Source organism: Sphaeramia orbicularis, chromosome 16, assembly GCF_902148855.1.
Source record: "Sphaeramia orbicularis chromosome 16, fSphaOr1.1, whole genome shotgun sequence".
NCBI classification, from domain to species: Eukaryota; Metazoa; Chordata; class Actinopteri; order Kurtiformes; family Apogonidae; genus Sphaeramia; species Sphaeramia orbicularis.
This window is the reverse complement of record NC_043972.1, coordinates 21,243,739-21,257,524: the sequence shown is the minus strand read 5'-3', so window position 1 is coordinate 21,257,524 and position 13,786 is coordinate 21,243,739. Positions and strand designations below refer to the sequence as shown.

At 36.1% G+C, this 13,786-nt stretch overlaps 1 protein-coding gene across 2 annotated transcripts in view; it reads left to right on the top strand.

Annotated features, from left to right (window-relative positions):
• LOC115435416 (atrial natriuretic peptide receptor 1-like) overlaps positions 1–11,726 on the top strand; it is a 127,833-nt gene extending 116,107 nt beyond the window's left edge. The window contains exons 16-22 of one of the 2 annotated variants that reach the window (XM_030157808.1): positions 2,645–2,813; positions 2,899–3,045; positions 3,430–3,553; positions 4,335–4,403; positions 5,633–5,807; positions 7,307–7,405; positions 10,091–11,726. In XM_030157808.1, coding sequence (XP_030013668.1) covers positions 2,645–2,813; positions 2,899–3,045; positions 3,430–3,553; positions 4,335–4,403; positions 5,633–5,807; positions 7,307–7,405; positions 10,091–10,236 — 929 coding nt within the window. In that variant the 3' untranslated portion in view covers positions 10,237–11,726. The remainder of the gene's footprint in view (positions 1–2,644; positions 2,814–2,898; positions 3,046–3,429; positions 3,554–4,334; positions 4,404–5,632; positions 5,808–7,306; positions 7,406–10,090) is intronic. The other variant, XM_030157807.1, reaches the window with a different exon arrangement.
• Positions 11,727–13,786: the final 2,060 nt, after the last annotated feature.

Below are 13,786 nucleotides of genomic sequence, written 5' to 3'. Positions count from 1 at the left end.
CTGATTTATTTCATTGATCCGAAAACAATTAAGAACTCATCACAGAACCTCGTCAATGTCACTGTTTCTTCAAACTGCCTCAAAGGCTGAAAAAAACTGAAACTCAAGTTTATTCTTTTATGTATCAGTTTTAGAACATTACGGATAGTAATAATAAAAAAAAAGTTTTAGACACCCTTAAAATTAAAATAAAGCAAATATTATCATGAAACAATTGCAGAAAATTATTTTTTGTGTTTCAAAAGGTGTGGCTGTGTCAGACAGACACAAACAAATGCAAATTTGTTTTTTTCTTGTTATTGTTAACAAGAAAAAATAACAAAACTAAAGTATTGAAAGTCCACGATTTTAGTCACAAGTTTCTCATTAATTATACGTACGGTCTTGGAAAAAAGATGCCGTCAAGATTTTTACAAATATTGTCCGGAAATATTTGCAGAAAAATTATTTCAGAAGGTGTAGCTGCATCAGATAGACACAAACAAATACTTCTTTTTTATTCTTAAGAAGAAAAAAATAATAAAACCAAATTCTTGACCCTCTCAACAGGTCATGTCCTGGATGTGTTTCATTATCTTGGTGAAACATCCAGTTTTGACCTCAGTGGAACAGAGCATGTGCAGAAGAAAGCATGGGTTTGGAGAATGGAACAACACTGGGCAGAGTTTAAGGACTTAAGAGAGATTCATAATGTAATATGAGGTGTCCAAAAACTTACGTACTTCCACCACTGTATACCTAGTGATGGTTTAGTAAAATGGATTTCATCAAGTAATTTGAGGGAGTGTGTAGAAGTTAACCCATAAGGACACAGTGCGACTTAAGTGTCAGTTCCCAAATGGATTTTTCTATTTATTTAACCATTTCCTAAGTGATTTATCATGATTTATTATACTATTATCCTCAGAATTTTGCATTTTTTCCAGTGAAAATCTCTTTTCTATGCTTAATTATCAGATCATGTAGATATTCATAAAAGCTTAGAGTGGTTATTATATCAAAACAGAGAAAACTGAAGAAAAAGTGACTTTTTCAGTAAAATATATCACTAACTGAACATAAACCATAAACATAAAGTGTGTCCATCCACTGTCATTGATTCAACTCCCTGGGTTTTACTGGTGAATCAATGTAATAGAAGATGACAATGTTTCCACGTTCACTACGGAGCCTCTGAACGTCCAAATGGATCATATCTGATGACCATGAAAAGATGAATAAATTGCATTTTACACCAATTATTTACATGGATTGATAGAATTAGGGCATTGACAGTTTCGATCAGTAGATGCTTTTGGTCGACAGTGGATGTTTGGGTCTTTATGGGTTAAGACCCATTTTAGGTATAAACTCCTGAGCAGGGAAATACAAGTTTTGGCTTTTTTACATTAAATAATTGTCTTGATTGGAAACAGCATAATGCAACAGTTTTTTCAGATTATAATTTTTTTAATGGAATGTCCTTTGCAGTGGACAGCATTTATTTATTTATTTATTTTATCTATTTATTTAATCAATCAATCTATCAAACTTTATTTCTATAGCACTTTTCATACATGGTACATGTAGCATAAAATGCTTCACATCGAACCCCCCATTGTCCTGCAGTTGCAACTAAAAATAAAAGCAACAAAGTAAAGTAAAGTTTACAGTAAAAGTTTAACTAAAAGCTAAACTAAAAAGATAAGTTTTGAGTTTACTTTTAAAAATATGAACACTCTCAGCAGACCTCAGATCCTCAGGTAGACTGTTCCATAGTTTGGGGCCATAAAAGCTGAATGAGGCCTCACCATGAGTTTTGGAGTGGACTCTAGGAACAGTTAAGAGATTACTACCTGAGGACCTGAGGGTCCAAGACCCTAATATGTTAAAAGCAAATCAGAAAAATAAATGGGACTAAGACCATCAAGAGTTTTAAAAAACAATAAAAGCACTTTAAAATCGATCCTGAAGCTCACAGCGAGCCAGTGCAGAGACCTGAGCACTGGTGTCATATGCTCTCTCTCTCTGGTCCTCGTCAGCAGGTGGGCTGAAGAGTTCTGGAGCAGCTGCAGCGGTGCAGTGGCCTTCTTAGGAAGACCAGAAAGGAGAGCGTTACAATAATCAATGCGACTTGTGACAAATGCATGCATCAAAGTCTCTGCACTGGCTCGAGAGAGAAAGGGTTGTACTCTGGCAATATTTTTTATATGATAAAAACCTGTTTTGGTGACAGACCTTATGTGTGGCTCAAAGCTAAGCTCACAATCTAGTAAAATACCCAGACTTTTAACCCTCTCAGAAGGGTCCAGTGAACGGGTCTGGAGCTTAGCTTTGAGCCTCTCCCTCTGAGCCTCAGGACCAACAATTAAAACCTCGGTTTTGCCCCGGTTGAGCTGGAGGAAGTTTGCTGCCATCGAGGACTTAATATCTAAAATGCAATTATAAAGGGTGTCCATGGGGCTAAGGCCATCAGGAGACACAGCGATATAAAGTTGAGTGTCATCAGCATATTAAAGTTGTGTAAAGTAAGTAAAGCTGTGAAACTCGTGTCCCTGCAGAGGATGAAAGTGCTTTGCTGGGTCTCAGGAGGGTACTGCATAACTTTTGCTTCTGAGATGTAGTGGAGGAAATAGACAAGTAACTTCTGTGTATGCATGTGCAGAGATCGTGGACCGGGTGGTTCTGGGTGAGTGGCCCTGCCTGAGGCCCACCATAGACACCCAGAGCCACAGTCCAGAGCTGGGTCAGCTGATGCAGCGCTGCTGGGCCGAGGAGCCGACCGAGAGGCCCGAGTTCAACCACATCCGAGTACTGCTGCGCAAACAGAACAAGTGAGAGAGTACTATGAAAACAGAGACTTTTAGAGGAGGAAGAAGTAGAGGATGGAAGTAAAGAGTATACGGTGTGTTTGTTCAGGGAGTCGAGGACCAACATCCTGGACAACCTGCTGTCGAGGATGGAGCAGTACGCCAACAACCTGGAGGAGCTGGTGGAGGAACGAACGCACGCATACCACGAAGAAAAACGGAAAGCAGAGGCCCTGCTCTACCAGATACTACCACAGTGAGTACTATAAATACTATTGTACCAGATACTACCACAGTGAGTACTACAAATACTACTGTACCAGATACTACCACAGTGAGTACTACAAATACTACTGTACCAGATACTACCACAGTGAGTACTACAAATACTACTGTACCAGATACTACCACAGTGAGTACTACAAATACTACTGTACCAGATACTACCACAGTGAGTACTACAAATACTACTGTACCAGATACTACCACAGTGAGTACTACAGATACTACCACAGATACTACCACAGATACTACCAAAGAGAGTACTACAAATACTACCACAGTGAGTACTACAGATACTACTGTACCAGATACTACCACAGTAAGAACTGAGTATTCTCTCTCTCTCGTCCATCCACAGCTCAGTAGCAGAGCAGCTGAAACGAGGGGAGACAGTTCAGGCCGAAGCCTTCGACTCCGTCACCATCTACTTCAGCGACATCGTTGGCTTCACCTCCATTTCTGCAGAGAGTACACCAATGGAGGTCAGTCAGAATCAGTCAGTTATTTAAAAAAATAAATAAATAAAAATGGTCTAAAATCGACAGAAAACAACAACAAATGTTCACAAATAAGAATCTTTAAGTCAAATGTTGGCAGGGTTTGTTTCAGTCAGGGGTGTCAAACTCATTTATTTTAGGGTCAAGATCCATTAAAATAATAACAAAATCACTTATAAATGATAACTCCAAATGTTTGTCGTTTTTGTGTAAAAAAGTAAAAGTGTAATTTTCACAGTATTTTGCCTCAGCCTCTCATTCACACATGTACATTATAACTCACAGATCACATTGAAGACACAAAACATTTAGTAGCAGGGATAATATTGTTAAAATTTCAATTATTTTTCAAATGAAATTTCAGGTTTTTCATGGTTGTTAAGAGTATTCACATTTTTTGTGAAAGAATAGTTTGTAAATGTAAAAATTTCATCATGTAACTTTACTTTTTGTGCACTAAAACAAAGAGAAAAATGCAGAGAGGCATCATTTCTGTTATTATGCTATTGCATTACTGGTCAAATCCACCTAAGATTAAATTGTGCTGCATGTGACCCCTGAACTAAAATAAGTTCGACACCTTTGATGTTTAATATCTTCAGTGTAATTTTTGCATGTCGCGACACCGGTTTTGTCATGTTTGATACCCCTGGTTTAATTCAGTAGCTGCTGCACATGGTTGACTAGCATTTGGATGTGATCAGTTTGTTGTTTACTCTCTAAAGATGTGATTTATTAATATGTCTGTTGTGACCTCTGACCTCAGGTGGTGACACTGCTCAATGACCTTTACACATGTTTTGATGCCATCATTGACAACTTTGACGTTTACAAGGTAAAGGACATGACAACTATTGCAAATAATTTTTTCAAATCAATAAGCTGCAGGCTTTAACTTACAGATATATAAACTTATACAGCATTAAAATTATAAAATACTGAATAGTAACATAGTAAAATCACTTCTTAAAACATATTTTTACAGACTTGCCGTTACAGGGTGGGGAAGCAAAATTTACAATATTTTGAGGCAGGGATTGAAAGACAGTGTATGACCAATTAGTTTATTGAAAGTCATGAGAATTTATTTGCCACAAGAAAATTTACATCATAGAAAATGTTTTTATTCTATGTGTCCTCCTTTCTCAATAACTGCCTTCACACGCTTCCTGAAACTTGCGCAAGTGTTCCTCAAATATTCGGGTGACAACTTCTCCCATTCTTCTTTAATAGTATCTTCCAGACTTTCTCGTAATAGTTTTGCTCATAGTCATTCTCTTCTTTACATTATAAACAGTCTTTATGGACACTCCAACTATTTTTGAAATCTCCTTTGGTGTGACGAGTGCATTCAGCAAATCACACACTCTTTGACGTTTGCTTTCCTGATTACTCATATGAGCAAAAGTTTCTGAAAAGGTATGGATAATAGTGTTAGGTATGATTATGACATCAATATATGTTTGGTTTTAAAACAATCGACGTAGTGCCTGCTGAGAAAAAACAACTAAGTGTTCATTGTAAATTTTGCTTCCCCACCCTTTATGTGATGTTGTCTCTTTTTAATGTTTGAATATTTAATTTTACCCTGTTTTGGTTTTTCATTTATAATGACATACATGATGTTGTTTTATTCCATTCCTTCATTTTTACATTGATTTGACACCATCATGTTAGATAATCTCTGCCCTCTCTACTTCAATACACTCAAATTTATTCGGACTGTCATGTTTTTCTAGTTTGTTGCTCATATCTCTTTTATTGTTTTGTGTTGTTTTCTATGTTTTAGTGTATTTGCTTGTGTGCTGTTTACTTCAGTTGTATCCTGCTGTGGTCTGTCTGTCAAAGCACTTTGTAAACTCAGTTTTTAAAGGTGCTATATAAATAAAAGTTATAATAATAATAATAATAATAATAATAATAATAATAATAATAATTATTATTATTATTATTATTATTATTATTATTATTATATTAAAATGTTCACATCCTCAGCAGATAAAATATAAACAGATGAAATGAGTTCAAACTCTTGACCTGTTGTTGGGTTTGTGGTGCCCCCAGGTGGAAACCATCGGTGATGCCTACATGGTGGTGTCCGGGCTGCCAGTGCGGAATGGGAAACTACACGGCAGAGAGATTGCCCGCATGGCGCTGGCTCTGCTGGAAGCCGTCCGAACCTTCAAGATCCGACACCGACCGGAAGAACAGCTGAAGCTAAGGATTGGAATTCACAGCGGTGAGGAAGAGGAGGAGGAGGAGGATAAGCCAGATTTATAAAACCATTACAGTGTCATATCCTCCTGAGACCCACCACTATATCTCTGTCCTCTGGAGGGGATAAGAGTTGGACAGCTTTACTTAAAAAAAAAAAAAAAAACCCTGTCCACTGCAAAGGACATTCCATAAAAATGCATTATGCTGTTTCCAATCAAGACAATTATTTAATGTAAAAAGCCAAAACTTTCACTTCCCTGGGTTTTGTGAGGATATGGTAGGGTCATTTTATGGAGTATGCTTGGATCTACAGTCAGAAAAAATTATTAGACCATCAAAAGTCATCAAAAACAATGGTTATGCAATCAAGTACTAACTCCTGTGTGTATCATGTGACTAAAACAGACAGAAAAGAAAACATGGAATGCCTAAAAGCACTGTTTTTGGCAATACAATGTTATAGCTATTGATGGAAGTGATTTTGGTTATTATCAAGAAAACATGGAAAATGGCAAGGTATCAGCTCTGAAGTTAAACTACTATGAGCTATTTTTGTTGTTATCATTATATTTGTCCAAACAAATGTACCTTTCGTTGTACCAGGCATTTAAATGAACAGGAAATTAAGGAAAACAAGGGGTGGTCCAATAATTTTCTTTGCAAGTGTATCATGATTTTTAATTAAAGCTCTCAGATATCTATTCTGAGCCATCTGCCAGAGATTTATGTTCATCAATCACATTTCTGTCCCAGTTGAATAAGGTAACACCAGTAAATTCAACCTGGATCCACAGTTTTTATTGACAGTTGTCAGTGGATGTTCCAGGATGGAGTGGTTTATTCTACTGATTACACTGGTCTACAAGGAAAATGCTTCCAGAATAAAAGTAATGAAATTTTACCACATGAGAGTCACTGATAAAGAAAAATCAAGTCAAAAATGCTGGTTGGCTAAACTTTCCAAGATACAGCCTTGGGTCAAAATGTGAAATTCAAGAATTAACGAGAGAATAGGTTTGACTCAAAAGGAATATTTGTCTCAGAGCTACAAGATCTACTTCAAAACACTGTCTGCACATTAGAATACATTCACTTTACAGGTTCTATTTAGTGGAACATTTCTAAAACTATTATATAAATGTACATAAACCAATATATATGTGTAATAACACTTAATCATATACCTTGAAAACATCAGCAAACTGGCACTTTTGTCATTTATTTTCCAATTAATCTTATTAAAATACGTAACATTTAGCACATTTAATCTCTGAAGCAAATCATTTCTAAAAAATTGTAGACCAGTGTTATCTATTAGACCAGTCATTTCACTTTTAAACCCACATTTATCTCTAGTCATTCAGTAGATAAGGAAGGAAGGACTTGGGCACACTGACCAGTCAGTCCAGTACCAGTTCTGTCTGGGTCCACCTCATGTTGGTTCTGGTGCTGTGGTTTGTCCAGTTTATAATGGAATCCAACGTTCTGCTCATTGTCCTCCTTATTATTGTCTGTTTCCAGGTCCGGTTTGTGCAGGTGTGGTCGGTCTGAAGATGCCTCGTTACTGTCTGTTTGGAGATACTGTCAACACGTCGTCACGAATGGAGTCCACCGGTGAAGGTCAGAGCTGCACAAACACACAACAGTTAAATGAACTGTTTATAAACTGGTGTTTTACGTTTAGAGCAGGGGTGTCAAACTCATTTTAGTTCAGGGGCCACATTCAGCCAAATTTGATCTCCAGCGGGCCGGACAAATAAAATAATAGCATAATAGCCTATATATAATGACAACTCCAAATTTTTTAGTGCAAAAAAAATAACTTTAAATGATGAAACTATTTCTATCTAAAACAAAAAAAGATGTGAATAACTGAAAAAAACTGAAATTTCTGAAGAAAAATAAGTACAATTTGATCAATATTATGCCTCAATTTATGATTTCTACATGTGCATTACGGATTATATCTACAAAGGCACTAAACAGGCTGAATATTGTTAAAATTACACTTATTTTTCTTTAGACGTTTCAGGTTGTTCATATTCGTTCAGGTTATTGACATTTAATTATTAAAGGATATCAGAATTTAACGTTCTTTGCAATAAATCAGAGAAAAAATTGGTGTTGCCATTATGTAGAGGCGAAATATCATGATTTTTCTCACATTAAACCAAGTAGAACATTTGGACTCATTATTTCTAGGTTATTATTCTGTTATTTTTGAGTTTAATGCCCTTGACTGTTAATATCTTCAGGGTAATTTTTGCATTTTGCACTTGGTAAATTCATCCCATGGGCTAGATTGGAACCTTTGGCGGGCCGGATTTGGCCCCTGGGCTGCATGTTTGACACCTGTGATTTAGAAGTTCAGGCAGCAGAGTACTATTCCTCTACTTCATCCTCTTCTTCTTGTTCCAAAACTTTTTCATCTTAAATCCCAAAAGATAATTTTGATTTCATCTGGAACCCAAACTTACAAAAATACATCATGAGCTTCCGTAACAGCTGTTAGAAAAATCATACACCATTATAATGAAGTTAGTTAGACAGAGTGTTCAAATGTTCATTCATGTATTATCTTAAAAGTTCCAAGGCCTCATGTGTTAATCTATTCTCATTTAGACAAAATAACCACTGCACCATAGAATAATAGCATGATAACCTTTGTATAATGACACCCCAGTTTTTTTAATCTGTTTTAGACCAAAAAAAGTAAAATTAGATTGGGAAAATGTTTATATTTACAAACTATCCTTTTAGACAAAATCTGAATAGTCTGAACAACCTGAAATTTCTTATGAAAAATGAGTGAATTTTAACAATATTACACCTCAAATTATAAGTTACACATATATGTTACAACTTACAGATCACAGTGGATTTACAAAGGCACAAAACATATGTTAACAGGAATCTGGAACTGAAAAATACATTCTTTAATAGACTGTATATTCTTCTGTGTAATTTTTGCACTTTGCAGATGTATCCGGTGGGCTGAATTGGACCCTTTAATGGGCTGGTTTTAGCCCGTGGACCCTATGTTTGACACAGACCTTGCATTGTTTCCCTGAGACCCGAGGAGGCGATCCTCTGGGCTTGAATTTGTTTATCATTGCTTTATGATTCACAATTCCTCTCTTCTTCTTCTTCTTGTGAGAATAAATGACCTGAGCAATAATGACTTAACCCTTTGGTATCCTGTCCAGTAAGGCCCTTATAAGCACCAAGTGTGCCTTTTTGGCACACTAGTGGAATAATGTAAAAAAAAAAAAAATTCAAACAGTTTGTTTTTAATTCTTTTACACTTTTTCTATTTCATCAACTTGAGCCGTAAATGAAAATACCAGATACTCAATAACTGTCACATTTTTTAACCCTTTAAATGCCATGTTTGTAATATAAACAAACAATTTTTTTTTGGATGCAAAAAACACACAAAAATATTTTTTTCAATATACTACATAAAAAGTGGATCACATATTTGATTTTTGCAGCCTGGCAAGTGTCAATGATTAACAGCAACATTGGTTAATTTGCGTTATTATTTTTAGCGCTAGGCCAAATGTTCAAAAATACTAGCATCTGTCACCAAGTGTGCCAAAAAGGCACACCTATAAATCAAACTATTAAATATTATATATTGATTTATTTTTCTGCTCTAATTTGATTTTATTTTTGTAAATCAAGGTCAGCCCTAATCACACATATCAAATGGAAGAAATAGTGCATTTTAGGCACACTTGGGAGACAGACGCTAGTCTTGTACTTTTCTTTTGTTTACAATGTGCACATTTTAGTTGGTGGCCAGAATTTTAAAGATCATGCAAAAATGAACAACTTTTGACCTTATTTAAATTGTGAAAAATAATATGAAGTTTTTTAACACAAAGTCTAAAAGGCGTACCTGGATACCGGAGGGTTAATTCACATCTTGGTTTTGAGTGACGTTTTTTTTGACATTTGCCCCTCAGATTCATAAAATATCAGTAAAAAACATCAAATTTAAGCCTATGTTAAATGTATTTTATCATAAAACTATAACAGTAGTTTGCCAGAATCACAAAAATGAACATTAAATAACTTTTTTCTCTCAGTGACCATAGTGTTTGCATGTTGGGTGTGAATTTAGAACTTCAACACTAAGAAATTAAAGTCATTGATGATAATATAAGATGTCCAATTATTGTGAAAAAATGTCAAATCCAAAGAAATGTAATGATGGCTTTTCATAGCCTTTGTTGCCAATAATTAACATATAAATGTCATATTTTTCATAAATAAATAATGGTTGTGTTTTTTGTGCAGCGTTGAAAATCCATGTGTCGGCGGCGTCTCGAGACGTTCTGATGGAGTTCAACTGCTTCCAGCTGGAGCTCAGAGGAGAGATCGACATCAAGGGTAAAGGAAAAATGACCACCTATTGGCTACTGGGAGAGAGCGACAGCCAATGACGAGATGGCATGAAGGATGGAGGAAAGAAAGGAGATGAAAATGAAGAAGGAAAGGAAAGGAAAGGACAGGAAAGGATGAAATCAAGGTTGGAGGAGGAGAAACAAGTTTAAAAAAAGGATAAAGAAGAGTAAAGGATTACCATCTCCGATTCACTTGTTCCTCATCTCTGAACAGAAGAACCTGAAAGTTTTCAGACACCTGAACGCAACACTGAAAAAGACCAAAATGAAAAGAGCGCAAATGACGCAACAGAATTTCACATGCTCCTGAAAATAAGGATCAGACAGAAGTGGATTGTTCATCGAGGTGTTTTGACTAAATGATGAAGAAACAGTGTCTTCTGTCCATTCATCCACATCAGTCTTACATCAACGAATATGGAGTAAAATAACAGCTGTGGTTGTGACAACAGTGGAAACTGCTTATATTCCTTTGCCCATTCAAATCTCAAACCAGATCTTTGTGTTTTGACCATCAAAGATTCTGGTCTTGATCAGAAAAATGATCCCAGAAGAATCATAAAAAAATAAAATAAATAAAAATCAGGCTGATGCTGCGCTCATGTCATATCTTTTAAACTTTAAAAATGAGAAGCTTAACGGAAAAAGAAGCAAGTGCAATTTATGTTTCCAACGAGAAATTCGGACATTAAGGGAACCTTGTTATCACTGCAAAAAATATAATTATTGACCAATTCAAGTGTCAACAGGCTGTATTTTTTGCAACTCAAGGTCAAGTTTATTTATATAGCACATTTAAAGTGCTGTACAAAGATATAAGTAATATACATGATATGGTTAACTAGTAAGAATAAGAATAAAATATACTATCACTCAGTTAATATCTCAATACGATCTGTTGTCTGAGAGGAAACAACACCTCTACACCTGCAGCATTTAGAAATCCTAATTTTTGATGGAAGATTTTAGCCAATCACAGGACTTCCCAGATAAATTGAGTGATTGACAGCTGTAAGGACCAATCACTGTCATTCCATAACTCATCACAGAAGCAGCATAGTGGCTCCTATAACTATAATATTTTGGGTTCATTTTTCTGAAGCAGCATGAAACAGCTTCATCAGTTGATCATCTCTGTCTGGGTACAATTGATCACTATGAACTGTTTCCACTGTATTTCTTTATCATTGTCATCTAGAGATGAATTACTTTATGTCTTTATCTTGTGAGAGCAAAGGTCGAACAGGAGGAGCAGAAAGAAAGATGTCTTATCTTCATATACAGATGGCAGCAGCATTTGTGGAATAAAGCAACATTATTTATCTCTAAAGCTAAAAAAAAAAGTTAGGAAATACACAGTATCTATAATATAAAAGCCAAGGGGCCTCTGTATGCGTGCGTGTGTTCAAGCACATGTACCCGGGGATTCACACAAAATCCAGAAAGAGCTGACTGCTGTGGTTCGGCATACTTATGTATTTTTGGTAGAGGAAGAGAATAGCAAAAACAGCAAGTTTACAGGACCAATATTTTGGGAGATATTAGTTATTTTAGAATACAATAGCCTTACAATCATGTCGCTATGGTCAGAAGGCTTTGGCGGTGACTGCTGGACAAATGCAGTACAGCATGCACAAACACACAACAGCATAAAAACTACCACATCTAGAACCCTCGGATCCCTATGGGTCAGTGCACTGGTTACATGTATTTCCTGACCCTGATGAAGGCCTCAAGCTAAAACCCATTGGTCTGACTTTAGCATTACATAAAGTTGTTCTGTACTACAAGTACTGCTGGAATCTTTGACCTGCTACAAATGTTCTTCTTCCATATGCACCATGGAACTATGGGAAGAACAGTCTACTCATAACTGATAACTGACCTGTTTCTTCTTATTATTGATAATGTTTATAGCTTTGGAAAAAAGTCTTTGGAAAAAAAGTCAACATTTGTCATTAGTGTGACTGAATGCAAATGTGAATTTAAAGTGTGGAAAAACACATTTCTGCATTTCTTTTGTAAATTCAACAAAGAAACATTCTATAAATCTGTATTTACTGATGGCAAGAAATTAATTTTCTCAAAAACAAATAACACAAGGCCTCATAAGGACTCTGACATTGACTTTCTACAGAAAATCACAGCTGGTCTGATAATTATTTCCAAATCTGTTTGTCTACATTTGTTATTTCGAGCTCCAGAGTGTGATGTGAAAATGCATGGATGGGATGACAACTGCAGAACATACTTCAGCTTGAAAATGTCAGGTCAAGGAGCATCCATCATTCAACACTACATCTGACTTCAGTCGAAGTTCTTTTAAAAATATGTTGTGATTTTAATGTAATTGCATTAAAAATGCAAGCATGGCTGTTCGCAGTTTCTAGAAATAGACAAAAAGTGAAAACTGTAAAAACTTTGTCTGATTATGTGGAAACTGAGAGAATTTTTTGTCATTTGTGGAACATTTTGTGGCGTTCTAAAACACAAGGAGCATCTGGATGTATGGAGAGGCCTTTAAGTGGAGGTCACCGAACGGGAAATGTGCTTCTGATGTTTTTCTAAGAGAAGGATGGATCACACCTGAGCATAAACAGGATTATAAAACACTGAAGTTGCCGGATACAGAGACCAGAGTGTCGACTTGTTGGATACATGTGCAGTCGACAGCTGGAGTCACTGCTCAGGAGGACCAGGCAGACGGACCTGCTGTTGAACTGGATGGAATTCTTCTCAAGGCCTTTTTAGGAACACGTTTACGGCCAATTCAAGACAGTTGGTACATGGAACCTGTGACGTCTTAGTTATTGAACAGTTTATAAAGCTGAACTGAAACGAGCTGAAGCAGACTGTCAAGAAAAATGGGGGATTCATGTCAAGAAATGTCTTAAAGTACGAAGATATTTTTATATCGTGCCATCACATGTGTGTTACATGTTGAGTCAGAAGCAATCTTTAAAATTCATATAGAAATAAAGTTATAAATCTGATCTTAAACTACAGCTCATCACTGTATCTGAGGATCTGCTCAGATCATCACTGAACACCTGAACACGATCAGAGACCTGCACGTTCTGCTATTTTTGTGTTTTTGTCATTTGAACCCTGTGTCTTGTTTTCATTTAACGATTCACTTCCTCCCTGGTGCCGTTTTGCATCTGAGTCAAGTGAAAATGAGCCATTCCTTGTATTGTTTTTAATGGGGATCAAACCAGCAGTGTGTGTTTATCTGTTTGTTTGTATTGACTTAATAAAGTGCTGTGCAGAGCTGCTTCTCGGTCTAAGGCTGCAGTTTATCCAGTGGAATTTAAATAATAAAACAGACACAGTTTGTCACTTGTTACAAAAAAAATGATGTTGTATTTTACCATGAATTCAGATGATGCTCATACCTAAAGGAGCTAAACCCAGTCTCTTCTTTTCCTGTGAATCGTAGCCTTGTTTTACTCATTCACCCAAAAAAGCATGGAACACATGTACAGGAAATTATGCCGAAATGCTCACATTTTATGCAGTTTAACCCTTTCATGCATACTGGTCACTACAGTGGACAGTTATTCTACAGCTTTTCTCTTGTATATTCATG